Source organism: Tupaia chinensis, unplaced genomic scaffold (genome assembly GCF_000334495.1).
Source record: "Tupaia chinensis unplaced genomic scaffold, TupChi_1.0 Scaffold000316_1, whole genome shotgun sequence".
In the NCBI taxonomy this organism is placed as follows: Eukaryota; Metazoa; Chordata; class Mammalia; order Scandentia; family Tupaiidae; genus Tupaia; species Tupaia belangeri.
This window is the reverse complement of record NW_006159809.1, coordinates 3,531,310-3,546,272: the sequence shown is the minus strand read 5'-3', so window position 1 is coordinate 3,546,272 and position 14,963 is coordinate 3,531,310. Positions and strand designations below refer to the sequence as shown.

Sequence of the window (14,963 nt, the reverse complement as noted above, 5' to 3'; positions counted from 1 at the left end):
TATACACACACACACACACACACACACACACACAAACATATATACATATATACATACACATACATACATATATATTTTTAAAAATATATTTTTAAAAACAATTATTTTATTTAACTTTATATATTTATTTTAATTTGACCAGAGAGGGACAGAGTGAGAGAGAGGGTAAATGAGAAAGCAAGCTGCCAGTTCTGGGACTCAAAACATGGTTGGCCATGTGGGAGTCCAATGCCCTTAACCACCACACCACCTGCCAGCACCTGATAATATATATTTTAAATAACTGTTTTATTAGCAGAAAAAGTAAGAAAATTGGGAAGATCTTCACAGTAGGAGCATTCTTCTGAAACCTTGCTTTAAGAGGAAATGAATCATTTTGGTGGGAATTATTTAATATGAAGGGCACAAAGGATATAAAAGGAAATCTCATATTTTAATTATGAACTCTCTGTCTGATTCCTTATAGAATGTTCAGAATTACTTGATGATACTAAAACATTAAATATGAGGAGACATATTGAGGTATTCATCTTGGGTAAAATATCCTACATGCTCCTTCTCCATTTATATTTTGAGCTGCCTCTGCAGATAGAAAATGCCAGATATTTATATAGGCCAGAGACAATGGATTTAAGGTCATGTTTTTCCTGAAACAGAGATTGGATTGTTCTAGATATATCATCACATCAATGTAACAGCATTGTTCTTGTAATTTTCTTGAGCTTTTAACTAATGTTGAACTTACTGTCTATCAGAAAGAAATTTTGGCTTGCAATTTTTCCCGAGTTACCAAGTGTGGAGTCTGGTTCCTGGTTAAAAACCTATTTGTGATTTTTCAGGCCTGACTATGGGCAATTACGAAAGCCTTACCTGGCAGACCTGGAGATGGGGAGCTGCCCTGGACTTGGTGCACAGCCAATGCACAGCCAATGCACTGCAGTCTCTGAAGGGAGTCAAGGACTCAGCCTCCCCTAAGTCCTGCAGATCATTCACTTGAAATATTGATATTTCTAGCCCTGGCACCTACTGTCTTAGGTCTCTTTACCTGGGCCAAGTCCTCTTCAGGAGCCTTTACTGAGACCTGTGTATGAAAGGAGAAGGGTGAATCCCTGAAGACACTTTTCCATACTCTGACTCAGTATTTTTCTACTCCTAGCCTTCTCTCTGGCCCTCTCGACAATCCCAGGGTTCATAAAACTGCCAGAGCCTTTTGTTTGGGGCTTCCTTACTTGATGACCCTCACTTTTGTACTGATCAATTTGACTCTTTGCAGTTCCACGGAGGACATGGAATAGGGAGAGTTGGTACTTTACTCAATTTAGACTGTTTATACTATTGCAGTAAGGGATAAATGCTTAACCCTCTTATTTCTGGCTTGTTTTAATCAGCTACTCTAGCACCTACCAGCTCATCTCTCTTCCTCAGTTTACCTGTGTTCCTCTCAGTGGAAAGCTGTCTGCCTTTTCTAATGGAGTGATTAAGGAATTCAACTAAGGCCAACCTATTGAGGCACAGCAAAGGGATGGATGTAACAGTCACTTAAGAAGGAAAAAAAAAAAAACCCTTTACCTTCGTTTGGGACATGGGTTCATCTCCCAACAAACCTTCTATGCTGTATATCTTCCAGTTGTCCTTCTAGATCACTTCTATTTTTCTTTTTTAAGTTTACTTATCTATTTCTTGAGAGAGAGAGGATCTACAGTAGGGTATTAATGTTGCAACCTACTCCTAGGTCATGGGCAAATATGTACGCTAGAGTACTCAGGAAGTCTCTAGGATTGAACTGGCAACAGTCCCATGTAGGATTACATCACAGAGTGGCCAGTTTTCCTGCTGCACCACCATCTGGCTCCAAGATCACTCTACTTTTCTTTACCTTCTTTGTGTCCCAGGAAGCTGATCTATAGGGATAGATTCAATAGCTCCTTTGAACTCCTTTACTTCTGCTTTCTCCAGCTCTCCCTTTAGTTGGACTACCTTTTTCTCTCATCCTTTCAGAATCTTAAGTTTATATTATATAAAAGATCCAGAGATTTTAGGTGTACTTAGTGATCTAAATAAAAGGTCTATTCAGTCTTGTCTGAAACTGAAAGTCTCACCTTGGAATTTCGTAGATATTTTTGTTTGGTAAAAAATTCCAGGTTGACAGTATTTTATTTCACTGTTTTAAAGATGTTATTCTAGATTGGAGCTAGGAACTAGTGCTTTCAGGCATTAAACTAATGAAGATTTTCTGCTGAGACTTCACCTCCAGACCCCATTCACGAGTGGTAAAACACCCCCCCCCATTCTTCTCTCTTTCTCTTCTTCTTTTTTTTTTTTTTTTTAATTCTTTAAGGTAAAAAGGTAAAGTATTTTCTTGGCTCTCAGATCTTCCTTTCTCTTGCTAATTCTCACCTTTCCCCCCTCCCATCTAGGAGAGGCAAAAGCACAGACCTCACAGAAGATTTTTTCAGTGGAGCTGAGAACTAGTGGTTTCGTGCAGTGCATGAGCATGCCACAAGGTTTTCGTTTCTTTGATTTAAATAAATAAATAAAGAGTTTTTCTGTGTGTGTATTTTTTTCTTTCTGTTTTGTCCCCCCCCGCTTTTTTTTTTGCCTTCACCACTCTAGGGCTCAGCCTCCACACACTGAGTGTCCAGACAGTTCTAAGTGAACTGTAGCCAAACATCTGAATACTATTAGGGTCAGAATATTCCTCAATTCCCACTGAATTTGCCACACAAAAGGAGAAAAAAGGAACAGCAGTGGGATTATAGATTACCTCCTCCTGCAATACCTCTGAACATTCAGATTGAACTTCAAGATATTAGGAAGAAACATATAACCCATCAGATGACCAGAAATTACCACAGAGGTTTTTGAAATATGAGAAACCAAGAAAATACCTCTCCCCCAAGGGAAAAAAATAACTCCTCTTCATCCACAGACAATACAATGGAACTCATGGAAATGTCTAATAAAAAATTTGGAATATTCACAGTGACAAAGCTAACAGAGATGCAAGAGAAGAGAGACTATGAACTGCAGAAGATGCAGGAGAAAAGAGTTGATGAGTTCCAGGAGGTGAGGAAATTCTTGCATGATCTGCAAGATGAAATACACACCATAAAAAAGAATCAAATGGAACTGATAGAGATGAAGGCTGTAATATAGGAAATCAAAACCTCCTTTGAAAGTATTAAAAGCAGAAGATCAAATATCAGGTGTAGAAGACAGAATTGTGGGACTAGAAAAATCCACCACAAAGACTGAGAAAATTGCTCAAGAAAATGAGAATAATATATAAGAAATACTAGATACCATGAAATGTCCAAACGTCCGGATAATCAGTATCCCAGATGATGAAGAGACTAATAAAGGCATTGATCATCTATTCCATGAAATCCTGGAAGAAACGTTTCCAAACCTAGAGAGGCATTCAAAGATCCAGACTTGAGAAATATAAAGGACCCCAAATAGAATCAACCCAAGAAGATCTTTTCCAAGACACATTCTAGCCAGATTGACCAAAACCACAGATGAAGATAAGATACTGATATTGACAAGAGAGAAACATCAAGTTATCTACAAAGGATATCCCATCAAGCTGATAGCGGACCTTTCATCAGAAACAATGCAAGCAAGGAAAGAATGGGAAAATATATTTAAAGTATTCAGTGAAAAACAATTTCAACCAAGAATACTATACCTGGCAAGATTATCCTTCATATGGGAAGAAAAGACAAGAATGTTCACAGACAAACAAAAGAATTTACCAACACCATACCGGCACTCCAAGAAGTTCCGAAGGGAGTGCTATATTAGGAAAACTAAATACAGTCACACAGAAATAAAAGAGTTCAAAAACAACTAAGAAAATGGCCAACTTAATGATAGGGACAAATCTGGAGTTGAATGTTATCTTCCAGAACTTAAACAAAAAGACTGGACCACACCAGCAGATAGATTAAGTACATGAAACTGAACTGGTGAAAAAGAATTTTATGACTTCTGAGAATTTTATGACTTCTGATTAAAACATTACTGATTTTCTTCTATGCTTTCCTTTCCATATTTAAGGATTTTTGTCTTCTCTTGAGCTGTCAATAGGTTCATGTACCTATTTGAACAGAATCCTAGACTGTTTCTTGGCTTTAAGTCTTAAGCAAAGTACTCTTAACATTTTAAAAATTTTGATTTATTAAAGCTACAACTGCCTTTTTTTTTTTTTGGAGAGGTTTTTCCTATAGGGCGCGTGTGCTCGCCAGACAGAGAGATAGAAAGCGAGAAATCAACCCCCAGGGGGGATGGCCACGCCACAGTCCCTTCTCCTCCATTCTCCTCTCGGGATCTTGGGCATGCATGCACACGTGCCTGGCATGTTTTAAGCCACTGGGTCCAGGACACGAACTGCGGTCGACTACATTGGAGTCCAGCGACATAGCCATTACGCTAACTGCTGGTCTCTAAGACTGCCTTTCTTGAAATTAAAAATATAGTAGGAAAATACCTAGTAAACTATATAGCCTCAATCAGGTGCTACTTTATAGTCTATTCATTCTACTCACAGAGTTTCATGCCTAAAGTCAGACTTGTGTTTACAGGTATGTATATTTTAGCTGAACTTGTTATTAAAAGTAGTTTGATTAATTAAGATGTTTTTTGACTCAATAAAATGTGGGGGGGAAAAAAGAATGGAAAGCAACTGCAGATACCAGAAACAGTGTGTGTACAGGGGTGGGAAATGGCAGAGGGTGAGAAATAGGGGGAAATATATATATATAAGAAACAAGAAATGGAAAATTATTTGTTGATGATAACATGTATGATTAAGCCTCTATACAGCCTATTCTGGGTGGGAAATTGCGTTTTGTAAGCTGTGATGATGTTCAGTGAATAAATGTAAAATAAATTAATTAATAAAGATGTTATTCTACTAACATTTTGTTTAAATTGTTCTCAACAAGAAATCTTTTCCCATTCTTATCTTTGTTTTATTGTATGTGTGAGTATATTCTCTGGTTGTTTTTAAGATTTTTCTCTATAACAGTAGTTTTGACATGACATGTCTGGATACAGTTGTCTTTTTTTTTTTTTTAGTGCTTGACATTCACTGAGTTTCTTATGATTTGTGGTTTTAGAGTTTTTTTTATCAAAATTATAAAGTTTTGGCCATTATTTCTTCAAAATTTTTTTTTCTATCCCTGTTCCTTTCCTTTGGAGACTCTAATTACACATAGATTAGACTGCTTGAAATTGTCCCACAGCTCACTGATACTCTGTTCATTTTTAAAAATAATTATTCTTTTCTTTCTATGTGTCATTTTAGATAGTTTTCTAATTCATTTTACATATTTCTACATCTTCAAGTTTACTAATCTTTTCTTCTGCAATGTCTAATCTGCCATTAATCCTATCTAGTATATTCTCCATGTAAAAATTGTAGTTTTCATCTCTAGAAGTTTGATTTAGATCTTTTAAAATATCTTCTATGTCACTATTTTTTAAAAATATATGTAATACAGTTACAGCAAATGTGTATTTTCTTTGTTAGTTCTAACATTTGTGCTACTTGTGGGTCAGTTTTTATTATTTATTTATTTATTTTGAGAGAGTTTTGCTGTAGGGTGTGTGTGCTCACTGGAGAGACAAAGAGACAGAAAGTGAGAAATCACGCTCTCCCCCCAGCCGGGGAGATGCCTTGCCGCAATCCCTTCTCCTTCATTCCCCTTTTGGGACACTTTGAGCACACATGAACATGCACTTGGTATGAGTTTTAGGCTGCTGGTTCCAGGATTAGAACCACAGTCAACTACATGGAAGTCCAGTGATGTAACCATTATGCCATCTGCTGGTCCCTTTGATTTAAAAAAAAAATAGAATGATTTAATTTTATTTATTATTATAATTATTTTAAAATTTGCTAGAGGGGGAGGGAGGTGGGAGAGAGAGGGGGGGGGCTTCAAGTCTTGAACTTGAACCATGGTCAGTCATGTGGAAGTCCAGTACCTCAACCACCATGCCACCTGCTAGCCTAGGTCAGTTTTGATTTATTGGTCATTATTTCTTCATGATAGTTCAGAATTTCCTGCTTCTTTGAATACTTGTCAAGTTTTGATTTGAGGCCATACAGTATGAATTTTACTTAGGTGGGTGAAAGATATTTTTGAATTTCTTTATTTTTGAGCTCTGTTCTTGCCTGAAGGTAATTTCTTTGTAAACACTTTGTTAGGTAGTCCTGAGAAGCAATAAGTCTTGGGCTCTGTATATCTTCCTTCTGAGGCAGGGCTTTTCTGAATAAATTATCCCATGTATTGTGAATTATGAGGAGTTCAGTTTGGTTGATGTGAATAAGTACCATTCCTGTTGTAAGTACTAGGTAGAACAATGACTTGCTTCAAAATGTAGAATGTGGAAGAAGTGAGAGTGTGTCGACTAGTATGTTAAAGATATTTTTGCTTCCTTTTTGCTTCTCCTTTCTTTTGGATCAGTTGATTTTGAAGAAACAGCTGCCATAGAATGAGGACCTTCAGCAGCCCTATAGAGAGGCCCAAGTAGTGAGGAAACAACTCCTGCTAATAGTCATGTGACTATGGCATCTTGAAACTATATCCTTTAGCCTCGGTGACTACCACCTGGCTGACAACTTGCCTACAGCCTCATGAGGGATCCCAAGCCTGACCCACCTGTCTAAACCACCTATGAATTCCTAACTCATGTTAACTATGAGATAATAAATGTTTATTGTTTTAAGCCAATACATTTTGGAATCATTTGTTTCACAGCAATAGACAATGAATTGAGGAACCAAATTCTACTCAAGCTGTAGAAAGGATCACTTCTCATCTTCTAACCCAACCTGGTAATATGAAACTGACAAAATTACCAGACTTAGCAATTGAAGCAGTTGTACTCAAAACATTCCGTATATGACTTCTTTTGAGAAGTAAACTCCTGGTGTCTGAGCTCAAGGTACTGTTAATGCAATTAGAATAACCCAAGCAGAATAAAGCAGTGCATGTTATTTTCATCCTTTATAGTATCAAGAGAGATGTTATCTTTCTACTTTCTATGAGGGAAACTAAGGCATTAATAAAAATGAGTACATTCTAGTCCGATATTACATTAAAGATTCAGCAATGGAATTAGGAAATTTTCTTCTTTGGAAATCTTAAATAAAAGGATTTAAAAAATCTATTTAATAAGATATATTAACTGCAAGACTACACCAATGAGATGCATACAACTTCTGGAAGTATCTCTTATCCCTGTGATTCTGAACTTTATACAAGTAAGAAAGGGAATTTTGTTTGAGGTGGAAATATAATTAGGTGTCTGTGTGTGAGGAAGCTTTGTAAAATCATTACTTCTAGCTCAGTCACTGCCTTCAAATACTCCGGGGGCAGTTTCATTGGAGTTTTATATGGAACATAGAGAAAGTGTTTTCATGCTTCTGCAGTTAGAGCTTTCTGAGCAAATAATACTGGTACCTGGATAAAAAAGGACAGTTCTTGGACATTAAAGCTGGAGCCCTCAGGGGGCCATCAGGATTATAGGGGGTAAGGTGCTGGATCCCACATGGCTGTTGAATGGTTCAAATTCTAGATCGAGTAGTTTGAAAATCAGGCTGTGTGCATATGTGTGCGTGCCCAAGATCCTGAGAGGAGAATGGAGGAGAAGGGATTGTGGTGTGGCCATTTCCCCTTTGGGTCACTTCTCACTTTCTTTCTCTCTGTCTTTCTGTCTCTGGCGAGTACATGCACTCTATAGCAAAAAACTAAAAAAGAAAATAAAAATAATAAAATAAAATATAGAACTATCTAAAAGAAATAAATAAATCTGGAAGCCCTCTGAAAAGACCTAGAGACTTATTTCCCTATCATTTACATTTTTTTTTCTTTTTTTGGAGAGGTTTTTGCTACAGGGCGCATGTGCTTGCCAGAAAGACAGAGAGAAAGAAAGTGAGAAGTGACCCAAAGGGGAAATGGCCACACCACAATCCCTTCTCCTCCATTCTCCTCTTGGGATCTTGGGCATACACACACACGTGCCCGGTGTGAGGTTAAGCCGCTGGGTCTGGGACTCGAGCCGCGGTCCACTACATGGGAGTCCAGTGACATGGCCATTAAGCTAACTGCTGGTCCCTATCATTTACATTTCAAAGTGGCTGAGGGGAGTTAGCTATTTACATTCTGAAGAACTGTAAATGCCAGGGCTTCTTTCTCTTTCTCAGAAGTTGGGGGAGGGGGGGACCAGCAGTTAGCGTAATGGCTATGTCGCTGGACTCTCACATAGTAGACCGCGGTTTGCATCCCGGACCCGGTGGCTTAAAACTCACGCCAGGCGCATGTGCATGTGTGCCCAAGATCCCGAGAGGAGAATGGAAGAGAAGGGATTGCGGAGTGACCATCCCCCCTGGGGGGTTATTTCTTGCTGTCTGTCTGTCTGGCGAGCGCACGCACCCTATAGTGAAAACCTCTCCAAAAAAAAAAAAAAAAATGGGTTCCTCTTCTCCTCTTCTGCTGTACAAACCACCATATATACAGGATGACATATGGCTTGGATGGTGCCATCTGCGGGCTACCGGGCATGGAGAACCAGTGAATTTATTACTGCAAGTAATAATAACTGATACCTGCTCTTAAAACTTCATATTGGCTTTCAGGATAAAATTAATAATATAGATATACTCACCACAAAGGGCAGGATGCACTCATGCTGATTTTGTACCACATACACGCTGAATAGGGACATACGGCTAGGGCCCATCAAACTACAGGCTAGAGAGAAAAAGTTCTGCAGAGCCTCACAGAGGTTGGAGCAAATGCCAGCCCAGGATGGTAGAGCAATGTGCACGATGAGAAGTCGTGGAGGCTGCTGGTAAAGTTCCATGGGAATAGAAGACCCTTTACCAGTAGTTCGTTCGTGATACATGGCTGCAAACCAACAGGTGAAACTGTAGCCACTACCTGGATAAAAAAGAAAGAAAGAAAAAAGAAACCACCATCTTTCATAAAACTGAATTATGTGCTCTGTTTAACAAATAACACAGGTCAAGGGGACTATATCCAGAGAGTCAGATTGGGCACTAAATCAAGCTCCTCTAGTTTATCTCATGTTAAGAGCTTCCAAAGGATAAAAATGGCATGACAACAGAAGAAAGAAAACCTGTTGTGGATGACATGTTTGTGTGTACAGATAATTTAAAAGAGGACTGGCTCTGTGGTATGGCACAGAGGTAATGTGCTTCTCAAGAGAAGCCAGATGCATGCGTGACAGTAGTTTGAATCCCTGGCCTGGTTGGCCCAAGGTTGGCACCCATGTGAGTGTCCAAGATCTGATGGACTGGAGGACTGGAGGAAGAGGATTGTGGCATAACCAGACCCTGTGAAGGGTGCTCCTCTCTCTCTCTCTCATTCTCACGTGCTCTAATCATGAATGAGGGGCGGGGAAGAAATATAAAATAATCTAGAGTTTCACAATCATCTTTAAAAGGTTTCCTCATCTTCTGTTAAGTTCTGGGGATCTGCTGTTTAAAAATACTAATATACAATATAGTAAAAATTTTAATTTTAAAACTTTAAATATAGCATGACATCTTTTTAAGTGTTATTTTTAGTTTGATACTAATTTATAGAAATGTAATAATTTCCATATTGATTCTATATTTCACAAACTCACTGCACTCTTTTACTAATTATAATAATTTTTCTGTAGATCATTTTGGGTTATTTTTGTTCACAATCATATAATCTGTAAATTAATGATATGCACCAGGATACATGAACAAAGTCAGATGAAGCAGCAAAAGGACTATTTATAACAGCTTTATTTCCAACTGCCCCAAACTACAAACACAAATGTCAGTCTACTTCAAAATGAATAAATCATGGGGGACCAGCAGTTAGCTTAATGGCTATGTCACTGAACTCCTATGTAGTGGACTACAGTTCAAGTCCTGGACCAGGTGGCTTAAACTCACGCCGGGCGCGTACGCATGTGTCCCCAAGATCCCGAGAGGAGAATGGAGGAGAAGGGATTGCAGCGGGCCATTTCCCCTGAGGGGGTGATTTCTTGCTTTCTGTCTCTCTGTCTCTCTGGCGCACGCGCCCTATAGCAAAAACCTCTCAAAAAAAAAAAAAAAAAAAGAAAAGAATAAATCATGGCATATTCACAGATATAGTGATGAAAGTGAATCAACTGCAATTACATGCAAAAACATAGATAATTCAAAGAAATACAATATTGAATAAAAAAAGCAAGACACGAGGAATATATATACAAGAGGGCTTCAAAAAGTTCATGAAAAATGGAATTAAAGTATGACTTTATTTTAGTGCAAAGGCTTTTTGAAATCCATGCATAGTTTTTTTTCATAATATGCATTTTCTTTTTCTTTTTTTTTTTTTAATGTTTTTGGTGAACTGACCTTTATTTTATTACCTTACCTACAAATCATGCATGAATGCCTTGAAATTAGTTTTCTTTGAATAAACGCATTTTTACTCAGCAAAATTCAAAAGGGGAAACATTAGGCCTTTCTGGTGTAGGAAAAGCCTTTCAACAGTCCCTAAGTGATTTTCACAAAATAAAAAAAAAATGGACCCCAGTTTTACAGAAGTTTTGGCTCAATTTTACCAAGCACCAAGATGTGCCACAATAGTTAAGGCAAGGCAGAAGCAAGTTACCAAAAATATAATACACCAGTTACTAATACAACAGTTTATTGCAGTCTGAAAACAGCCATTGTTTTTTTACTGACCAGATTACAAAAATAATCATGGCGGATACCTTAGTTCATCCTTCTAATAAGTCTGTTGATCTGGTCTTCCCTTTTGCCAGAATCTCCACCTTCTACAAAATGGGTAGTCTTTTTCTTCATTCCACCTCGTGGAGAAGATAATTTGAAGGACCACAGGAAGTTATTTGCTTCTTTGAAGTGTTTTCCAACAGTATAGATTTCATGAATCAGATCCTCCATGCAGATGGTGCCAAACTGATGAAGAGATGGAGCAATCAAAGAATTATCTGTCAAAGCAATTTGCTTATTGATTTTGCCATAACCACGTTTGTAGCTCAGTTCATTTACTGACTTCAGGTTCGGGTACCCCCATGCACTATATAGTTCCACAATTCTCAGCATGTTAATTGAGGCCTTATTGAGCCTAACGAAGGTGCCATTGAAGAGCTGGCAAAGACGAAGAAGCCGCAACACCTTTCGAACCTTTGGGCTCACTCCATTGATACCTCTGATCTTGATGACAAACGCCAATTTGGGTTCTGCAGGTACATAGAAGTTGCCAGCTTTTCTTGCCATCGTGGCAAAGCAAATCTCAGTTCTGCACATCTGTCTATATTCCTTATGACAAGTGCTTAGCTTTTTCATAGATAAGCTTCCTCCTCACCTTTTGAAGCATCTTTCCAGCAAACTTCTTTCTCAGGCACTTGATCTTCAGTTCAGCAAAATTCCTTGGCTTTTTCTTAAGGGTTTCTGGCACAGCAGGAACCTTTTTCTTGGTAACTTCCTTAGCAACAAGAGCCTTTTCCTTGGTTTCTGCTGCAGCAGGAACCTTCTTTTTCTTCTCTTGAACACTCTCCATGATTCCAGCCAGAAAAGAGTACCATAATATGCATTTTCCATGAACCTTTTGGAGACTGTGTGTGTGTGTGTGTGTGTGTGTGTGAGTGTGTGTGTGTGTAGAGCACTGTTCTACCTACAATGATTTTTAAAATAAGTAACTATATTGTTTAGAATGCATACACAGTGATGAAACCATAATACAAAAAAATTATTATCATAAAAAATTAAGATAGTTGGGCCAACAGGTGGCATAGTGGTTAAGGTGCTGGATTCTCACATGGCCAATCGCAGTTTGAGTCCCAGATTTGGAGGTTTGTTTCCTCACTTTCTCTGTCTCTCTCTGGTAAGTGCATGTGCCCTACAGCAAATTTAAAAAATAATAATAATAAAATTAAATAAATAATTCTAAAAATATTTTAAAAATTTAAAAAGTAAGATATTTCTCTAGAAAGGAAGGAAGGAGAGCAATATGATTAAGAAAGATAAGAGGGAAGATTTTGAGGTGTTGGTAATGTTCTATTTCTTTTTTAAAAATAATTATTTTGTTTAACTTTATTTATTCATTTATTTTAATTTGATCAGACAGGGACAGTGTGAGAGAGAGAGAGAGTGGGAGAGTGAGAAAGCAAGCCGCTAGGTCTGGGACTCAAACTACAGTTGGCCATGTGACAGTCCAGTGCCTTTAACCACCATACCATGGGCCGGCTCCCTATTTCTTGATCATTATTGTGATTACATGACTGTTCACTTTATAATTATTAAGTTGCATGTTCATGTTGTGTGATATTTTCTCTACATATGTTATTTTTAACAATGAAGAAACTTCACAAAGAACACTAGGACAACCATAAAAGAAAACATATAAGAAACATGATTAAAAAAAGATACATAGGGACCAGAAGTTGGCGTAATGGCTATGTTGCTGGACTCCCATGCAGACAACTGCGGTTCGAGTCCTGGACCTAGTGGCTTAAAACAAACACTGGGTACATGTGCATGTGTGCCCAAGATCCCGAGAGGAGAATGGAGGAGAAGGGATTGTGACATGGCCATCTCCACTGGGGGAGTGACTTCTTGCTTTCTGTTTCTGTCTCTGTCTTTCTGGTGAGTGCACATGCCCTATAGCAAAAACCTCTCCAAAAAAAGATATATAGATCTATTTTTTAAAAAAGTTCCCACCTCTGGAAATTATAATGATTCTATATAATTGTTTTTAAGCTAAGGAATGAAGAGAAATGGAAAGTTTCTTTGATTCCTCCTGCAACCAAGAGGAAGACAATTATGCTAATTTTCAGAAACACTTTGGAATTTAGGGTCTTTAAAAATGACTTAAGAATACATACATGAATGTGTTTTTCAAAATAAATCTGTAAAGTTATTCTCTTCAAACTTTCCATTTCAGATGGTGGAAGTCAGCATTCATCTTTCAGCCATGTTTTATTGAATTCCTATTAAGTGCTGTGTACAGCTAAACAAATAAGTGAACGAACATGCTAACTATTGAAAATAATCTTGAATAAAACATCTGAATTAATGACTAATGTATTTACCAAGAAAGCACATACCATAAATGTCTTTTTTTTTTTTTCCGAGAGATTTTTGCTACAGTGCATGTGCACTCACTAGTGAGACAGAGAGACTGAAAGGAAGAAATCATCCTCTGGGGGGATGGCCATGCTGCAATCCCTTCTCCTCCATTCTCCTCTTGGGATCTTGGACACACACACACACACACACACTGTACTTTTAAATTAAATGCTTGGAGTCAATTTCTACAAGCACAAGCACTGTTCAGACTACTCTTGATTTTTTTTACAAACAAATAAAACACTTCAATTCTCAATGTTTCTAATGTTTTAGTGTGTGGAACAGTTTTACTATTTCTCCACATACTTAGAGAGTAAGAAATTAAGAGAATTTTTAATGCTTTGAAAATAATTTTAGAGGTCAGGGAACGACTGTAACACTTCCCATGGATTACTAAGATCTTTGAATGATGGAACTAGCAGTTAGCGTAATGGCTATTTGCTGAACTCCCATGTAGTGAACCGTGGTTCAAGTCCTGGACCCAGTGGATTAAACTCATGCCGGGCGCGTGCGTCCCCAAGATCTTGAGAAGAGAATGGAGACAGGATTGTGGCATGGCCATCCCTCCTGGGGGGTAATTTCTCGCTTTCTGTCTCTCTGGCTAGCTCATGTGCCCTATAGCAAAAACCTCCCCCCTCCCCCTCAAAAAAAGGTCTTCGAATGATTTCAGCGTGCACAGTCATTTTTAGATCCCACAATAATGTGCAATTGAAAGACTAATCTTTAAATGAGGTAAAGGGCAGCTCTCTTCCCTTTAGCCTCAAACATGATCAATTAATACCTCAGATGTATCTGGACACAGCACTAAAAGCAGGACCTGACATTATTTCTGGCCCTACCGTCCACCTTTGCCAAGAACATCCTCTTAATGGTTTCCCCCAGCAAAACGGCTAAGCCTGGAACTGGGCCTTGAACCACTAAAACCCATCAGGTTACTCCCATACTAAAAACCCTTCGAAGACTTCCAATTGCACTTGGAACGAAATCCGGACTCCTTACCCTGGCCCCTGGCCCCGAAGTCCTGCATGTGTTTTCTGCCTAACCTCTCCATCCTCAGCCAGACCATCCTTCTCCCACCCAGCCTGGAGTTCTTTAGTGCGTGCGGCTCTAGGGCCCCTTAGGCCGCCTTAGAGCCCTGAGGACTCCCTAGTCCTGTGGTAAAGGACTGCAAGGTTTCCCTGAGGCGGCGCCGCATTGCAAATTTCGCCGGCCCTATGCGTTTTTGCCTTCGGGGCCTTCTTACATTTAAGAAAGATGTTCGTGGGCCCTAAACATTTCATTTCCCCCCTGTCGGGAGGAACAGTGGAAACCTTTTCTTTACCTTAAGGGTTCACCGTCCAAGAGATCAAAGCATCCCGCGGCCAAAGTCCCCTGGGCGGTGGGGAGCGCGCAGCGGGGCGGGTCCTTGGCGCGGGGGTCCCGCGGGGGAACGCAGGCCGGCGACGCTGGCCCTCGAGGAGCGCCGGGGGACGACTGTGACCGCGGGCGCCCCACACCTGCCCGGTCTGCGCCGCCAGCACCTTTGGCCAGAGCTAGCCGCTTGCCGCGGGAAGCGCGGATAGCCCCGCCTGGCGGGAGGGTGGACACCCCATTACCTGGCCCTCCCGGCCCTGGCGCGCACCGTGCGGCCCTCGGCGCCCCCCTCAGATGGCCCGGGCGGCCGCAGGGCTCGCCTCAGGCTGTGCGGGGACGCGCCGCCCTCCTGCCGGGCTCAGGGAGCGGGCGGACCCCTGCGGAAACCGAACCGGCCCCACGTCGGCCTTGGCGTCCCTCCCGCCCACCGCAGGCTCGGGTGGGGGCGCCCTTGGTCTTG

The 14,963-nt window shown here is 39.8% G+C and overlaps 1 protein-coding gene across 1 annotated transcript in view; it reads right to left on the bottom strand.

Annotated features, from left to right (window-relative positions):
• M1AP (meiosis 1 associated protein) overlaps positions 1-14,645 on the bottom strand; it is a 92,188-nt gene extending 77,543 nt beyond the window's left edge. Inside the window, exons 1-2 of the mRNA XM_006151200.3 lie at positions 14,472-14,645; positions 8,677-8,951 (exon numbers count right to left, since the gene is read on the bottom strand). Of these exons, the coding sequence (XP_006151262.1) occupies positions 8,677-8,916 (240 nt within the window). The 5' untranslated portion in view covers positions 8,917-8,951; positions 14,472-14,645. The remainder of the gene's footprint in view (positions 1-8,676; positions 8,952-14,471) is intronic.
• Between the last annotated feature and the right edge of the window lie 318 nt (positions 14,646-14,963).